The sequence below is a fragment of the Mya arenaria genome, chromosome 7 (assembly GCF_026914265.1).
Source record: "Mya arenaria isolate MELC-2E11 chromosome 7, ASM2691426v1".
In the NCBI taxonomy this organism is placed as follows: domain Eukaryota; kingdom Metazoa; phylum Mollusca; class Bivalvia; order Myida; family Myidae; genus Mya; species Mya arenaria.
In genome coordinates, this window is record NC_069128.1 from 34,281,974 (window position 1) to 34,298,616 (window position 16,643).

General features: G+C 40.9%; 1 protein-coding gene across 1 annotated transcript in view; it reads right to left on the minus strand.

Annotated features, from left to right (window-relative positions):
* LOC128241088 (mucin-2-like) overlaps positions 1-14,200 on the minus strand; it is a 32,628-nt gene extending 18,428 nt beyond the window's left edge. The window contains exon 1 of the mRNA XM_052958071.1: positions 14,083-14,200. Coding sequence (XP_052814031.1) covers positions 14,083-14,200 — 118 coding nt within the window. The remainder of the gene's footprint in view (positions 1-14,082) is intronic.
* Positions 14,201-16,643: the final 2,443 nt, after the last annotated feature.

The following is a 16,643-nucleotide window of genomic DNA, read 5'->3' on the forward strand; positions in this document are numbered from 1 at the left end:
TAATCGTCGTGGTTTGTAGTTAATCAGGTTTTAACTAGCGTTTGCTCGTATAATCACTAAAAACAATGACGTAGATTACGTAGATGTTAAAACCAAATGTTTTATATTTCTAACTGTAAATGGATTTTCAAATCATATAATGTTTTTTATTCACCATTTAAAAATTAGGTTGGCATATTCATTCTCAGGTATTCACTTATTCTTTTCATCAGTAACTATGTACAATAACATAAAGGTAAGCCTACTTTATCCACTTATTTTCGTTCGCCAATTTTACCATATAAATCAGAGGCACTTGCTCTCGATTGAGGCTTTCTGCAAAGTAATGAAGCAAACTACGGGAAATACTGTAAGAAAATTTATACCGACATGTCGAGGAAAATGGGCCCTAAAACATGGCTGTTAAAATTTGACACAATATTCTGATTCAATGTGAAAAACATGAAAACTTACCGGCGCTCGTCGACTTTGTAGAAAGTAGGTTTTCTACTTTACCACAACAAAGGTCACGTGATTGGCAGCCGTGATATGGAAAACGATCACTTGACGGACGGTATGATTTTAGCATGCCCTCCTTCGGGTGCATAGAAAATGTCATACCAATGCAATGTGGAGTTTACATAGCTAAAATCTGGGACCAATAATATATCCTACTCCCAGCTAAAATATTAGTCGGACAGTGTGTTGATATCTTTATTGAGACCATGTGACACCAGTCGTCTTGCATGCACAGAGAGCTTCGTTTTTGTATTTTAGGGTGTAGGTTTTGAGATGAAAAATATTTTGTTGACATCATATAGATTTTCAATTTCCTACGCAGTAATTCCAAATACTTCTTCAATTCCTAACTCTACACCAACTTTTATAACGATACAGTTGTTGGTCGGAGGGTCTCAATTTCTCAATAAATTGTAAATTAACAAAACATCAGCCTACAGTTATTACGCCATTGATAATATACTCTGTCTCAAAGCAATGGTTCAAAAGTATATACAAAAATAGGGGTAGGTTTTATTGTTTATATGTCGACTTTCGTAAGGCGTTTGATAAAATTAATCACCAGATTTTCTTCCAAAGGGTATCAATGGAAAGTTCTTACATGTTTTAAAGCAAATGTATAACACATTGTACTCTTGTGTTAAAGTATCAAATGGGGTCTCTGACGCGCAATCTGATAATGACGCCTGTACAACTATTGCCGAATTCTTTAAATGTAATATAGGGCGACGAGACAAGGTGACAAGTCAAGCCCGACTATTTTTGCATTTTTTATTGACGACCTATCGACGATGTTACGAGAGAGTTGTGGTTCCGGAATACTTATTACAAACGAAATTAATTATATTATATGTCTAATGTTCGCCGATGATGTAGCTAGCTGTGCGGAAACAGCGAACAACTTACAACAACATTTAAATGTTATTGAGCAATTTTGTGCAAATACTGGCATGGAAGTTAATTCAGATAAAACTGAAATAATCGTTTTCAGAAATGGCGGACCGCTAAGAAACTACGAAAAATGGTATTAATGGCACACAAATAAATACTGCATCTTTCTACAAATACATAGGTTTACTACTTACTACCCAATGATCGTGGAGCGCAGCACATGATAAATTATCTGCACAAGCACTGAAGGCATTTTTTTCAATATATATATCTATAAGAAACATTTTGAAGCATTCCCAACAAAATAATTATTTTTACTCTTTGATGGCATGGTTAAGCCAACTTTGTGCTATGAATCGCAGATTTAGGGATATAAATATATTGGTACCATAGAGACAGTTAAAAATAAATTATGCAAGAGACATTTGTATGTTAAAAGAACTACAAATTCATGTATAACTCTGGGCGAATGTGGACGTCTTCCTATGTGTGTTACTTATTTTGTTAACTGCATTAAATAATGGTGTAAGCAGCTTTAGCTATTAACTATGTCTAATCATAGATACCCTAAACACTGCTACAAAATGTTAAACTCGATAGGTGACGCCGGGCGAAATTGTTGAGCATCCAATATTAAATCTTTGTTATTCAAATACGGATTTGGAAACATTTGAATTGCTCAAGATGTAGGAAATAGTGATGTTTTTATAAATCCTTTTAGACAACTGTTAATTGACTGTTTCATCCAAAACCAGCATAACGACATTAGTGGGTCATCAAGGTGTCATCATTATAAACATTACAAAACATTATTAAATACAGAAAGGTACATACATCTGGAAATTTCATTAAAATATATCAGATTGCGTTTTCTGTGTTTCGCTGCTCAAACCATAAACCAAACATGGAACTTGGAAGATATATAAATATTCCACAGGATGAGAGGTTTTGTATATACTGTCTGAATCAAAAGTTGACAGTTATTGATGGTGAGTATCATTTATTCTTTCAATGTCCTGAATTCGATATTATTCGTAGACAATATCTTTTTAATTAGTATTCATTTGGTAATAATTCAAATAATTTCTATTCTTTAATGTCCACTGAAAATGATAATACAATATTGAAGTTAACAATCTATATGTATGCCATCTGTTAGACTTGAAAAATATGTAAATCTTATGTTGCAACTACAATACTATGTATTTGTACATTTTGTGTATTTTGGGCCGGTGGCCTTTTTTCACTTGAATAAAATGAATTGAATTGAATTGAGTATTGAACTCATCTGGATATCATTCTGAAGAATTGCTTCCTCTGATCTAACAGTAATATTTAGAGAGACAAGGGTCTGATATTGGATAACTGATAAGTGTCTGTGTTTTGATGGATTGAATGATACAAGCCACCTATCAGCCCACTTATGAATCCTTTCCATTTCAGAATTGAGTTGCTCGGCAACAACGGAAGGGATATCTACAACAATATATAAGGTAGTGTCATCCGAAAAAAGTCGAATGGATGATTGAACTTGACAAGCAATATCATTGATGTATTAGGAAAAGGGCCCTAAAAATGAGCCTTACGAGGTACAAACAGATATTGTAACAATGTCTGACTTAGTTCCAGACTCTTGGACAATCAGTTATCCACAATAATAAGGATCCGGATATGCTTCTTTTACGAAGTTTGAACAGATGATCTTCGCACCGAACGCGATCAACTGCTTTCAACGGTCACAGAAAACTATTTTTCCGATCTATTTAAGCAAGAAAGAACGAGTAAGAATTCGATACAAGCTGATTGACAGTGGAAGGATCCATATAGTGTACCGATACAAGCTGATTGACAGTGGAAGGATCCATAGTGTACCGATACAAGCTGATTGACAGTGGCAGAATCCATAGTGTACCGTTACAAGCTGATTGACAGTGGAAGGATCCATATAGTGTACCGCTACAAGCTGATTGACAGTGGCAGGATCCATAGTGTACCGATACAAGCTGATTGACAGTGGAAGGATCCATAGTGTACCGTTACAAGCTGATTAACAGTGGAAGCATCCATAGTGTACCGATACAAGCTGATTTACAGTGGAAGGATCCATAGTGTACCGATAAAAGCTGATTGACAGTGGAAGCATCCATAGTGTACCGATACAAGCTGATTGACAGTGGAAGGATCCATAGTGTACCGATACAAGCTGATTGACAGTGGCAGGATCCATAGTGTACCGTTACAAGCTGATTGACAGTGGAAGGATCCATATAGTGTACCGATACAAGCTGATTGACAGTGGCAGGATCCATAGTGTACCGATAAAAGCTGATTGACAGTGGAAGGATCCATATAGTGTACCGATACAAGCTGATTGACAATGGAAGGATCCATAGTGTACCGATACAAGCTGATTGACAGTGGAAGGATCCATAGTGTACCGATACAAGCTGATTGACAGTGGAAGGATCCATAGTGTACCGTTACAAGCTGATTGACAGTGGAAGGATCCATATAGTGTACCGATACAAGCTGATTGACAGTGGCAGGATCAATAGTGTACCGATACAAGCTGATTGACAGTGGCAGGATCCATAGTGTACCGTTACAAGCTGATTGACAGTGGAAGGATCCATATAGTGTACCGATACAAGCTGATTGACAGTGGCAGGATCCATAGTGTACCGTTACAAACTGATTGACAGTGGAAGGATCCATATAGTGTACCGATACAAGCTGATTGACAGTGGAAGGATCCATAGTGTACCGATACAAGCTGATTGACAGTGGAAGGATCCATAGTGTACCGATACAAGCTGATTGACAGTGGAAGGATCCATAGTGTACCGATACAAGCTGATTTACAGTGGCAGGATCCATAGTGTACCGATACAAGCTGATTGACAGTGGAAGGATCAATAGTGTACCGATACAAGCTGATTGACAGTGGCAGGATCCATAGTGTACCGTTACAAGCTGATTGACAGTGGAAGGATCCATATAGTGTACCGATACAAGCTGATTGACAGTGGAAGGATCCATAGTGTACCGTTACAAGCTGATTAACAGTGGAAGCATCCATAGTGTACCGATACAAGCTGATTTACAGTGGAAGGATCCATAGTGTACCGATACAAGCTGATTGACAGTGGAAGGATCCATAGTGTACCGATACAAGCTGATTGACAGTGGAAGGATCCATAGTGTACCGATACAAGCTGATTTACAGTGGCAGGATCCATAGTGTACCGATACAAGCTGATTGACAGTGGAAGGATCAATAGTGTACCGATACAAGCTGATTGACAGTGGCAGGATCCATAGTGTACCGTTACAAGCTGATTGACAGTGGAAGGATCCATATAGTGTACCGATACAAGCTGATTGACAGTGGAAAGATCCATAGTGTACCGATACAAGCTGATTGACAGTGGCAGGATCCATAGTGTACCGATACAAGCTGATTGACAGTGGAAGGATCCATAGTGTACCGATACAAGCTGATTGACAGCGGAAGGATCCATATAGTGTACCGATACAAGCTGATTGACAGTGGAAGGATCCATATAGTGTACCGATACAAGCTGATTGACAGTGGAAGGATTCATAGTGTACCGATACAAGCTGATTGACAGTGGAAGGATCCATATAGTGTACCGATACAAGCTGATTGACAGTGGAAGGATCCATAGTGTACCGATACAAGCTGATTGACAGTGGAAGGATCCATATAGTGTACCGATACAAGCTGATTGACAGTGGAAGGATCCATATAGTGTACCGATACAAGCTGATTGACAGTGGCTGGATCCATAGTGTACCGATACAAGCTGATTGACAGTGGCAGGATCCATAGTGTACCGATACAAACTGATTGACAGTGGAAGGATCCATATAGTGTACCGATACAAGCTGATTGACAGTGGAAGGATCCATAGTGTACCGATACAAGCTGATTGACAGTGGAAGGATCCATAGTGTACCGATACAAGCTGATTGACAGTGGAAGGATCCATAGTGTACCGATACAAGCTGATTGACATTGGAAGGATCCATAGTGTACCGATGATTGACAGTGAAAGGATCCATAGTGAACCGATACAAGCTGATTGACAGTGGAAGGATCCATAGTGTACCGATACAAGCTGATTGACAGTGGAAGGATCCATATAGTGTACCGATACAAGCTGATTGACAGTGGAAGGATCCATATAGTGTCCCGATAAAAGCTGATTGACAGTGGAAGCATCCATAGTGTACCGATACAAGCTGATTGACAGTGGAAGGATCCATAGTGTACCGATACAAGCTGATTGACAGTGGAAGGATCCATATAGTGTACCGATACAAGCTGATTGACAGTGGAAGGATCCATAGTGTACCGATACAAGCTGATTGACAGTGGCAGGATCCATAGTGTACCGATACAAGCTGATTGACAGTGGAAGGATCCATAGTGTACCGATACAAGCTGATTGACAGTGGAAGGATCCATAGTGTACCGATACAAGCTGATTGACAGTGGAAGGATCCATAGTGTACCGATACAAGCTGATTGACAGTGGAAGGATCCATAGTGTACCGATACAAGCTGATTGACAGTGGAAGGATCCATAGTGTACCGATACAAGCTGATTGACAGTGGCAGGATCCATAGTGTACCGATACAAGCTGATTGACAGTGGAAGGATCCATAGTGTACCGATACAAGCTGATTGACAGTGGCAGGATCCATAGTGTACCGATACAAGCTGATTGACAGTGGAAGGATCAATAGTGTACCGATAAAAGCTGATTGACAGTGGAAGGATCCATATAGTGTACCGATACAAGCTGATTGACAGTGGCAGGATCCATAGTGTACCGATACAAGCTGATTGACAGTGGAAGGATCCATAGTGTACCGATACAAGCTGTTGACAGTGGAAGGATCCATAGTGTACCGATACAAGCTGATTGACAGTGGAAGGATCCATAGTGTACCGTTACAAGCTGATTGACAGTGGAAGGATCCATAGTGTACCGATATAAGCTGATTGACAGTGGAAGGATCCATATAGTGTACCGATACAAGCTGATTGACAGTGGAAGGATCCATAGTGTACCGATACAAGCTGATTGACAGTGGAAGGATCCATAGTGTACCGATACAAGCTGATTGACAGTGGAAGGATCCATATAGTGTACCGATACAAGCTGATTGACAGTGGAAGGATCCATAGTGTACCGATACAAGCTGATTGACAGTAGAAGGATCCATATAGTGTACCGATACAAGCTGATTGACAGTGGAAGGATCCATAGTGTACCGATACAAGCTGATTGACAGTGGAAGGATACACTGTGTACCGGCACAAAGATCAAGGCCAAACAATTGCAACATACCGCCATAAGACACGACCTTAACGGCAATAACAAAAAAAAACTGTTCGCTGACTTTTCAATTAGACTAGTCGCTAGTCGTTATCACCCTTTGTCAATGGAAAAGTGATGTGTTTGAAATATTTTACATATTGACGCGCATACCTGATAAGAAACAGATGATACCAGTCTAAGGTTAGACATTTATAAATAACTACGAACGCGATTAGACACAAGCGTATCGGCCTTGTGTGTATGAAACATTTTCCATATATCTTCTTAATTGTCTCGCAGACATGACTTATTGGCCACCATTCAGATGGTGGAGGATACATGTTTTATTGAATCTTTAATGTTTCTGACACATAATTCAATTCAGCTGCGTCTTTGTATTTGTGTATGTGATGTTAATATGTTTATGTCTATAGTTCATTCACGTTTGGGTCCTTGCCTTGTACCACTAGACAGGGTTTATTTTTAAATTTTCGACTACTGGTATCTTTCATTGTATTTTTGATGTATTGTATCACAATTCTTATTGTTGGTAAACGTTGGGTTACTGCCTCTGAACGGTCAGTTGAATCTAAATAAGCTAAATGTTCTCACGAGTAGTCCTGAAAAACAAACAACTATCCTCACTATAAACTATGGAGGAAAACATTTATCGTTGTAATATGTCTCTCAGGACTACCCCGACTTCTTGGATGAGGAAATGATAGATAACTCACGGGTCAACGTGCGACACCGGAAAGACGGGTCGGCGGGGGACATAATTATTGGCTATAGGCAGGAATTTAGTACGCTATACAATCTATGAAACACTAGGACAACGTTCCAATGCTATCACAGATGAATATTCAATTCCTCCATGCGTGTATCAGTGTGTGTATACCACGTGATAAATAACGTCATGTCACGGCTACGTCGAAAGGCAACATTTTGCTTAAAATGAAGACTTAAATTAAATATATTTTTTTCTACTACATCATTTTAAAAACAACAAAGGGCAGTCAATGCCCTAAATAAAGAGGCCCGCCTTCGTTTTATAACCAAAATTTGGTGTTGAGTTTCATCAAACACTTCGACAAACCTTTTTCCAAAATAATGTTTTGACAGTGCTCCGTCAGACGGCCGTATTGTGAAACGGTTTGTCGAAGTGTTTTAAGAAACTAAACTATGTAAAATTGATAATGGTATAGAAATATATAAGTTAAGTTTTATGTGAACGTATGTGTATATGTGGCTTGAAAACTAAAAAGAGGTCAGCAAACTTGCAGTCCAGACAGCAACCAATATATAGAACGCAACCCATCTCTGTAAAAATCGGAGCGGCAGCCTATCATTTTCTTTTCGTTCTCATATCTTTTCAAATCATAAAAATATTCGTTCACAAATGCATGAACCTGTTTTATTTCTAACATTTATGGTACATACAAGTATTTATGTAGCTTGCTAGGCCATTTCATTTTTGGTTTGGCAATTTTACCTACCAGCCGGATCTCGTACATGTTGGAAACAACGCAGAAGTGTTCTTGAAACGGTTACAATTTCAAGAAAAATATGGATATGCTAATATACACTAAGCAGGTGGGCATATGATAGACTATGTTAAAAGTCCAAGAAACTATTAAAATTATATGTATTACCCTGATTTAGTGCGTTTTGGTGACGCACTGAAACCAAACATTTGGTCACGTGGATTCCCCGCCGTGAAAATAGCGAGAAATGGTCCTTACCTAGGGTCCCTGGAGCGCGGGGGCATTTGGCGGGGATTTTACCTGCAGCTCGTCCCCGCAGGACGGGGATTTTTACCCGGGCTTGGCTGGTCCGAAAGTCGATCAAAGTCCCCGCTATTCCCCGGACCTCGAAGGGCCGTGGTTACAATTGACTGGTGCATAATCAAATGTATTTCCTGACTGCGTTGTTGAATTACTTCTTAAACTGCATGTAGTCAGAAGTCTGACTCAGGACTAGTCCATTTCTTCTTGTCTTCGACTTCGTCCCTTCGCTGATCCGCCTTTGTACGTTCGTGCTTTTGCCGTCGCCCCTTCACGTCAAAACTTCATTGCGAATAGGCGACGACACGATGGACCTAACGTAACACAATACATACTACTCCTGCCGTTGTGGTGAAATATTGATTTGGCTGTAACGTGAGCTGATTAGTAGTACATGTATATTTAAAAAGGTCGGGAACATAAGGACAAATATTTAGACGTTAATTTTAAATGTGGTATTGGCAGTGAAACAATTCGGCAAACCTAACAAGAAAACTAGCTCTAAAATCCACCTTTTGCTACGTTTTAGATTATGGCCTTATTATCTAATTCCAGGAAATTATATTGCGAAAAAAAATGCAAGAACATTCATAATGCACGAGGAAATAACGATTGGAAAACATAACAATAGTACAAAACTGCGGTGTGATCGATTCCACACTGATTAATATACCACAACAGTGATAATAAAACTTATGTGAAAACATTCTGGCGCATATTAAGCGTCGGGAACAGTTTATTAATCGTTTTGTTTAATTTATTTGACAACGATTGTGTAAAAAGTTATTGCAACATGATAGCAATCCAGGGTGTGGGCACGTTGTTACGCGAGAGTGTGGTCTTGTGTAGTTGGGGGAAACCCCCTTGTCCGGCATGATGGTCAAAATCTCATATGCACCAAGACCGGGAATCAAACCCGGGACGCATGGGTGACGAGCGGATCTAGTTATCTTTTATATATGAAATAACCTACGAATTGCAACATCAATATCATGATCAAATGCTTGCAAAGCGTTTGGCAAAGAGCAGACGGAGTGAAAGCAAGAAGGTGTGTCTTCGACGTCGTCCCTTTACTACCACCGCGTGCATGCGAATAGATTTCTGTCATTTCGTATTCAATTAAATGCTTTCACTAATGGGTACTCAGTCGCTTTCCTACCAGAAGGCGAAACACGACCATGCAAATCAAATCAAAATCTTTATTTCCTCCCGATATGAGATATGCATACATATGTACAAATATATGGATACTTTTAGAGCATTTCAGGGAACAGCAATATGTAATTAAAAATGGAAATAACGTATGACCAAACATAGTCCCGATCAGGAGGTATCATCATCATGCAGCAGTATAAAATTGAGTAACAAATTGCACACATGACAGACAATCACGTATACATTGGTACAGTATCAGGAGAAATTCCTTATTGTCATTAAAGTCATGCATGGGCGCTAAAGGTGCACCCATGAGTTCAAAGTAAACATTGATTCATCAAAATAAAGTACTTCTGATACAGACTCAATGCCGAAGCACGAAATAGCACACACATATATAGTCCCCAATACAATACAGTTGTTGCTGCACATCCATTGACTAGGTGAACAATTTTGTCCGTGATTTGGACATTGCAGTTTTGACAAAGTTATGGCTATTCGGCAGCTGCGACAAAATAGTTTTGCAACCTCGTACATAATCTTTCTCTGAGCAGCACGAATACACACACAAGTGACGGGGAGTTGGTTGTAAGATTCCAAAGCGAGAAAAGTCAGAGTCTGTCATATTTCTGCCAACTCCGGCAAAAAATATACCCAAAAGGGCTAAGTAAACTGGTCTGCAAATTGGTGTATCTTCGTATTTTCGAGGCAAACATATACGAATTTGCAGAAATCAGCCACCTTCCTTAATGTATTTTATAAAGCAATAGTCAACAATCCTGCAACATTATATTTCCGTTGGGAACTTGTTGCAGTCTGGTAGAACAAATGCAGAGGAGTGGTGTGTTTTCGAACAAATGCAGGAGTGGTGTGTTTTCGAACAAATGCAGAAGTTGTGTGTTTTCGAACAATTGCAGAGGAGTGGTGTGTTTTCGAACAAATACAGGAGTGGTGTGTTTTCGAACAAATACAGGAGTGGTGTGTTTTCGAACAAATACAGGAGTGGTGTGTTTTCGAACAATTGCAGAGGAGTGGTGTGTTTTCGCACAAATGCAGGAGTGGTGTGTTTTCGAACAAATACAGGAGTGGTGTGTTTTCGCACAAATGCAGGAGTGGTGTGTTTTCGAACAAATGCAAAGGAGTGGTGTGTTTTCGAACAAATACAGGAGTGGTGTGTTTTCGAACAAATACAGGAGTGGTGTGTTTTCGAACAAATACAGGAGTGGTGTGTTTTCGAACAATTGCAGAGGAGTGGTGTGTTTTCGAAAAAATGCAGAGGAGTGGTGTGTTTTCGAACAAATGCAGAGGAATTGTGTGTTTTCGAACAAATGCAGGAGTGGTGTGTTTTCGAACAAATGCAGGGGAGTGGTGTGTTTTCGAACAAATGCAGGAGTGGTGTGTTTTCGAACAAATGCAGAGGAGCGGTGTGTTTTAGAACAAACGCAAAGGAATGGTGTGTTTTCGAAAATGACAAAATAGGTTCCTTAAGATCGCTGCTTATTATATGATGAGATTTTCAATTTCTTCATCCGTTACAATTTGTCAGCAGGAGTTGGCTGTGTGATAACGTCAGCTTCCAAGTAATTAAATGGCATCGTTTGGGCTACGCCCGCTTTTCGGGTTCTATTTTCAATAGAAAGTTTAAAATATATAAACTATTAAATATTATTACTTTTGTGTGCAGTGATTTTATGTTAAACCTATACGCGAGTTACGCGAGTTTGAAATGTTTTACCTCAGAATCATTCTATTAGATTGCAGACGACAGTCACGTGGATGCATTCGGAGATGTACTGACAATCCAATATATTGAAAAACCTTAATTATAAACAAGTCTTCGTAGAAATGCTTTACTTTAATGTGTTTTCTGCGTAAAATGAGTACGTCACATGTTTATTTTTGCAACAATGAAACATGTTTGTTTTTTTGGATAGGTCTCAATGTTGTACCATGGAGGGTCACGTGATCAGCAACATTATTATTGTAAAATAAAACTATAAAATATGTTTAATAAAAAACAACCTTTATAAACAAACAATCGTATAACTGAAAAAAGAAAAAGGAAACATAAAGATACAAAACAAACGTTATAACACACCTTTGGGTGCATTCCAGAGTTATAATCTTGAAAGAACTAAGCATTTTACAGTGGTATGTCAACTAGCGGAACCGTGCGCGCGTGGATTGCCCTGGGAAACTAGTTGGTGTTATCGGGGAGTTCAGTACTCAAATCCATCTTACTTTTATGTAATTGTGTGCATGAATATAATAAGAAAGAGTTTATGTAAATACTTGTTCCAAGGTAAATCTTATTGATTTGAAATAATATTTACTCACAAAGAGATGTATAGATATGTATACATACATTTGTGTAAATCTTAGTTTTAATTAAATAGACATTTCTATCAAGTGGTGAGTCACTCCCCCCCCCCCACCCCTTAAATTGTTGATTGAACTTTTCATATCAATATGGTCTGGGGCAACTCCTGGATAATAAGCTATGGTGGTCATATTCAGGGTCAATGTCGTGGTAACCTTAAAATCCCCTTCAGCTGTAAATCGGTTTACGATCAATACATAATAAACGCTTAGGCCTAGAGACCTTAAACTTGGTAGAGATCCTTCAAACATGACCAGTACCCTAACTATTGTTATGTCAGTTGTTCAAAGGTCAAGGTCGTGGTGCCTTAAGTTGAAAATCCGATTTCGTACAATAACTGAGGAATGTTTTTTTTCCACGTACCTCAAACTTGGTATTCTGATTTAATGCATATGCTTCCTTTAAGTCATGATTCAAAAACATTCGCTTTGCATCAAAATAATTCTTTTTGTTTTTGTTTTGGAAAACTATTCAATAATGACAGTAGTCTAAGTAAATAAGTCATTTTTTGACATTTTATGCATAACTTATACATTGTATATTACTTTTACGGACTTGCACCAGTTTAGGACCTACATTTTAGTAGGAAAAAGTTTGATCGCAGTGCTTTACAAAGTACCATTTAATGATATTTCCTGTACCGTTGTATTTTTAATTAGGAAAGGTTAACTTCAAGACGTTATGGAACTCCCACCTTATGTAATGCTATATATCACGCCTCCAACAAAAGTGACGCCACGCCATTGGTCCAGGACTGGTCACGCAGGAAACCATGGATATGGTTTCATTTGCCCCGTATATACCATAACGGATCACCTACTAACCCCGTAACTTATAATACAGTTACGCCAACACCTTCGTCAGATGTTGTTCCAGTCTGTAGCGTGGTGTAGCGGCGTCTCCTGGAACCCATCACGGTAACCCACCCTCGAACCGCTCGACAACAGCAGTAGCATGTTCTTCATATAACGTTGAAAGAAGGCAATAACGTAACAATATCCCAGTTTACACCAATACATTAACAAGACACATCCTTACGTTAAATGTGGCTACTGCCATGGACACACGGTTGCTGTGAAGGTCGTTTGTGCGGTAAACGTAGCAAATACTACAGATATTTCAACACTGAGAGAGCATTACTTGTAAACATATGAGTCACATGACATTATGAAGAGCATCGTAAGCGGGTACCAACTGAAAATGGTTAAGAAATTCCGCCAGGGTATTGAGACTTGATAAACACATAACTGTCCTTTTATAACACGTTTGATTCTTACATATTGAATGACATCATTGTAATATTTTCACTTCGACGTCAACAACGACTCTTGACTCACAGCGAGCGGTGTTGCCAGCGCGAATACGTACCTGGCATGACGGACTCACGAGGGGTGTTGCCGGCGCGAATAAGTACCTGGCATGACGGACTCACGATGTGTGTTGCCGGCGCGAATGCGTACCTGGCATGACGGACTCACGATGGGTGTTACCGGCGCGAATGCGTACCTGGCATCTGGCATGACGGACTCACGAGGGTTGTTGCCGGCGCGAATGCGTACCTGGCATGACGGACTCACGAGGGGTGTTGCCGGCGCGAATGCGTACCTGGCATGACGGACTCACGAGGGGTGTTGCCGTCGCGAATGCGTACCTGGCGTGACGGAATTACGAGGGGTGTTGCCGGCGCGAATGCGTACCTGGCATGACGGACTCACGAGGGGTGTTGCCGTCGCGAATGCGTACCTGGCGTGACGGAATTACGAGGGGTGTTGCCGGCGCGAATGCGTACCTGGCATGACGGACTCACGAGGGGTGTTGCCGGCGCGAATGCGTACCTGGCATGACAGACTCACGAGGGGTGTTGCCGGCGCGAATGCGTAGCTGGCATGACGGACTCACGAGGGGTGTTGCCGGCGCGAATGCGTACCTGGCATGAAGGACTCACGAGGGGTGTTGCCGGCGCGAATGCGTACCTGGCATGACGGCCTCACAGAGAGCTGTGCTGCCATCAAAAATACGTACCTGGCATGACGGCCTCACAGAGATCGTTGTTGCCAACGAGAATGCGTACCTGAGAGGATGCGTCCTGACATGACGTCCTCACAGTGAGCGTTGTTGCCGTGAGGATGCGTCCTGACATGACGGCCTCACAGTGAGCGTTGTTGCCGTGAGGATGCGTCCTGACATGACGGCCTCACAGAGAGCGTTGTTGCCGTGAGGATGCGTCCTGACATGACGGCCTCACAGAGAGCGTTGTTGCCGTGAGGATGCGTCCTGACATGACGGCCTCACAGAGAGCGTTGTTGCTGTGAGGATGCGTCCTGACATGAAGACCTCACAGAGAGCGTTGTTGCCGTGAGGATGCATCCTGACATGACGACATCACAGAGAGCGTTGTTGCCGTGAGGATCCGTCCTGACATGACGGCCTCACAGTGAGCGTTGTTGCCGTGAGGATGCGTCCTGACATGACGGTCTCACAGTGAGCGTTGTTGCCATGAGGATGCGTCCTGACATGACGGCCTCACAGAAAGCGTTGTTGCCGTGAGGATGCGTCCTGACATGACGGCCTCACAGTGAGCGTTGTTGCCGTGAGGATGTGTCCTGACATGACGGCCTCACAGTGAGCGTTGTTGCCGTGAGGATGCGTCCTGACATGACGGCCTCACAGAGAGCGTTGTTGCCGTGAGGATGCGTCCTGACATGACGGCCTCACAGAGAGCGTTGTTGCCGTGAGGATGCGTCCTGACATGAAGACCTCACAGAGAGCGTTGTTGCCGTGAGGATGCATCCTGACATGACGGCCTCGCAGAGAGCGTTGTTGCCTTGAGGATCCGTCCTGACATGACGGCCTCATAGTGAGCGTTGTTGCCATGAGGATGCGTCCTGACATGACGACCTCACAGAGAGCGTTGTTGCCGTGAGGATGCGTCCTGACATGACGACCTCACAGAGGGCGTTGTGGTGTGAGATCGGTGGATGAATTACACCGGTTTCCATGTTCGTCACCTTGACAGTTGGCACTGCATTTAGTGTTGCACTTCTTGTCCCAATAACCGTTCTCACAACCATACAGACATACACCGTTATCATCGCACAGGGTAATATAGGAATTTATTTTGCAGTTCTTACATGAAACGTTGCAAAATTGCCCGTAGTGATTTAAAAAACAGCCATTCAAGCATGTGCCACTTAGCCTGTCACATTGTGGGAAACCGTCCCTTTCTCGACATTCTTTGCCACATTCTAGGGAACAACTTTTTAAATACGTCCTTGAACAGTCCTTAGAAATACCGCTTGAGCTATAACATATCCCATTCAAACATTCTTTTGGACATGTTTTCTCGCAATAAATGCCAAAATAACCAGGTTTGCAGTCCTTACAAATTCCACTAGAGCTATTACAAATACCATTCAAACATTTATTTGAACAAGGTTTCTCGCAATACATGCCAGAATAACCAGGTGTGCAGTCTTTACAAATTCCGGTGGAGCTATTACATATCCCATTTACACAATTTTTTGAACACGTTCGGTTGCAATACGTGCCAAAATAACCAGATGTACAGTTTTTACAAAATCCACTTTGTATATTACATATCCCATTTACACATTTTTCCGAACAGTTTTTGTCGCAATCCTTGCCAATATAACCAGACTTACACCGACCCAAGCAGCCTTCGTAAACGGATCATTTCGACTCACAGTACTGTTTGAGAGCTGCAAGCAAAAACGGTTGCAACATTTTATTTTATCAAAGTTAAAAATGATGTCTGTGTAGAATTATATTTGATACATTTAAATAGAGTATAATGCATTTTAACTGGAGAATATTTTCTGTTATTTAGATATGCATTTTTTATACAAATCAATGACAAAGCAACACAGACTAAAGCTTTCGCATGAGTGATGACACGCACGCGCGTGTTAGCTTTTAGGCTTATCGGTTTGTTCTTTTAGTAATGACACGTATACACGTGATTGCTTTAAGGCTACTAGAGTTATCGCATAAGTGAAGACACGCACGCACGAGTTAGCTTTATGGCAACTAGAGCTACTGCAAGACTGTTAACACGCACTCAAGAGATAGCCCTAAGGGTACCAGAGCTATCGCATGATTCATTACACGCACGCACGAGTTAGCTTTATGGTTCTAGAGCTACTGAATGAGTGTTGACACGCACGCACGAGTTAGCTGTAAGGCAGCTAGAGGTATTCCTTGAGTGTTGACAAGCACGCACGTGTTAGCTCAAACGCTACTTGAGCTATTGCATTAATGATGACCTAGGTCATAAGTGTTGGCTTTGTTCAACGAAATATATGCCAGGCTCTTCATTCTACTTCAATGTTATACCGTTAAAACTGCTTACTTCTTAAACTCCAAACTAACCAATTTGTGTAAAGATTATTCAATGGCACTGGAATGTATGATGAAATTGCAATAGATCACAAAAAGACACGCCATGCACTACTTCCACTCATGCTGCCATGTTTACTTAGAAACAGAGTGGTACCTCTTAAATAAGTCGATTCAAGTATCCTGGGCGGAACAAATATGCATCAACAAAAACAATTTCTACAAGT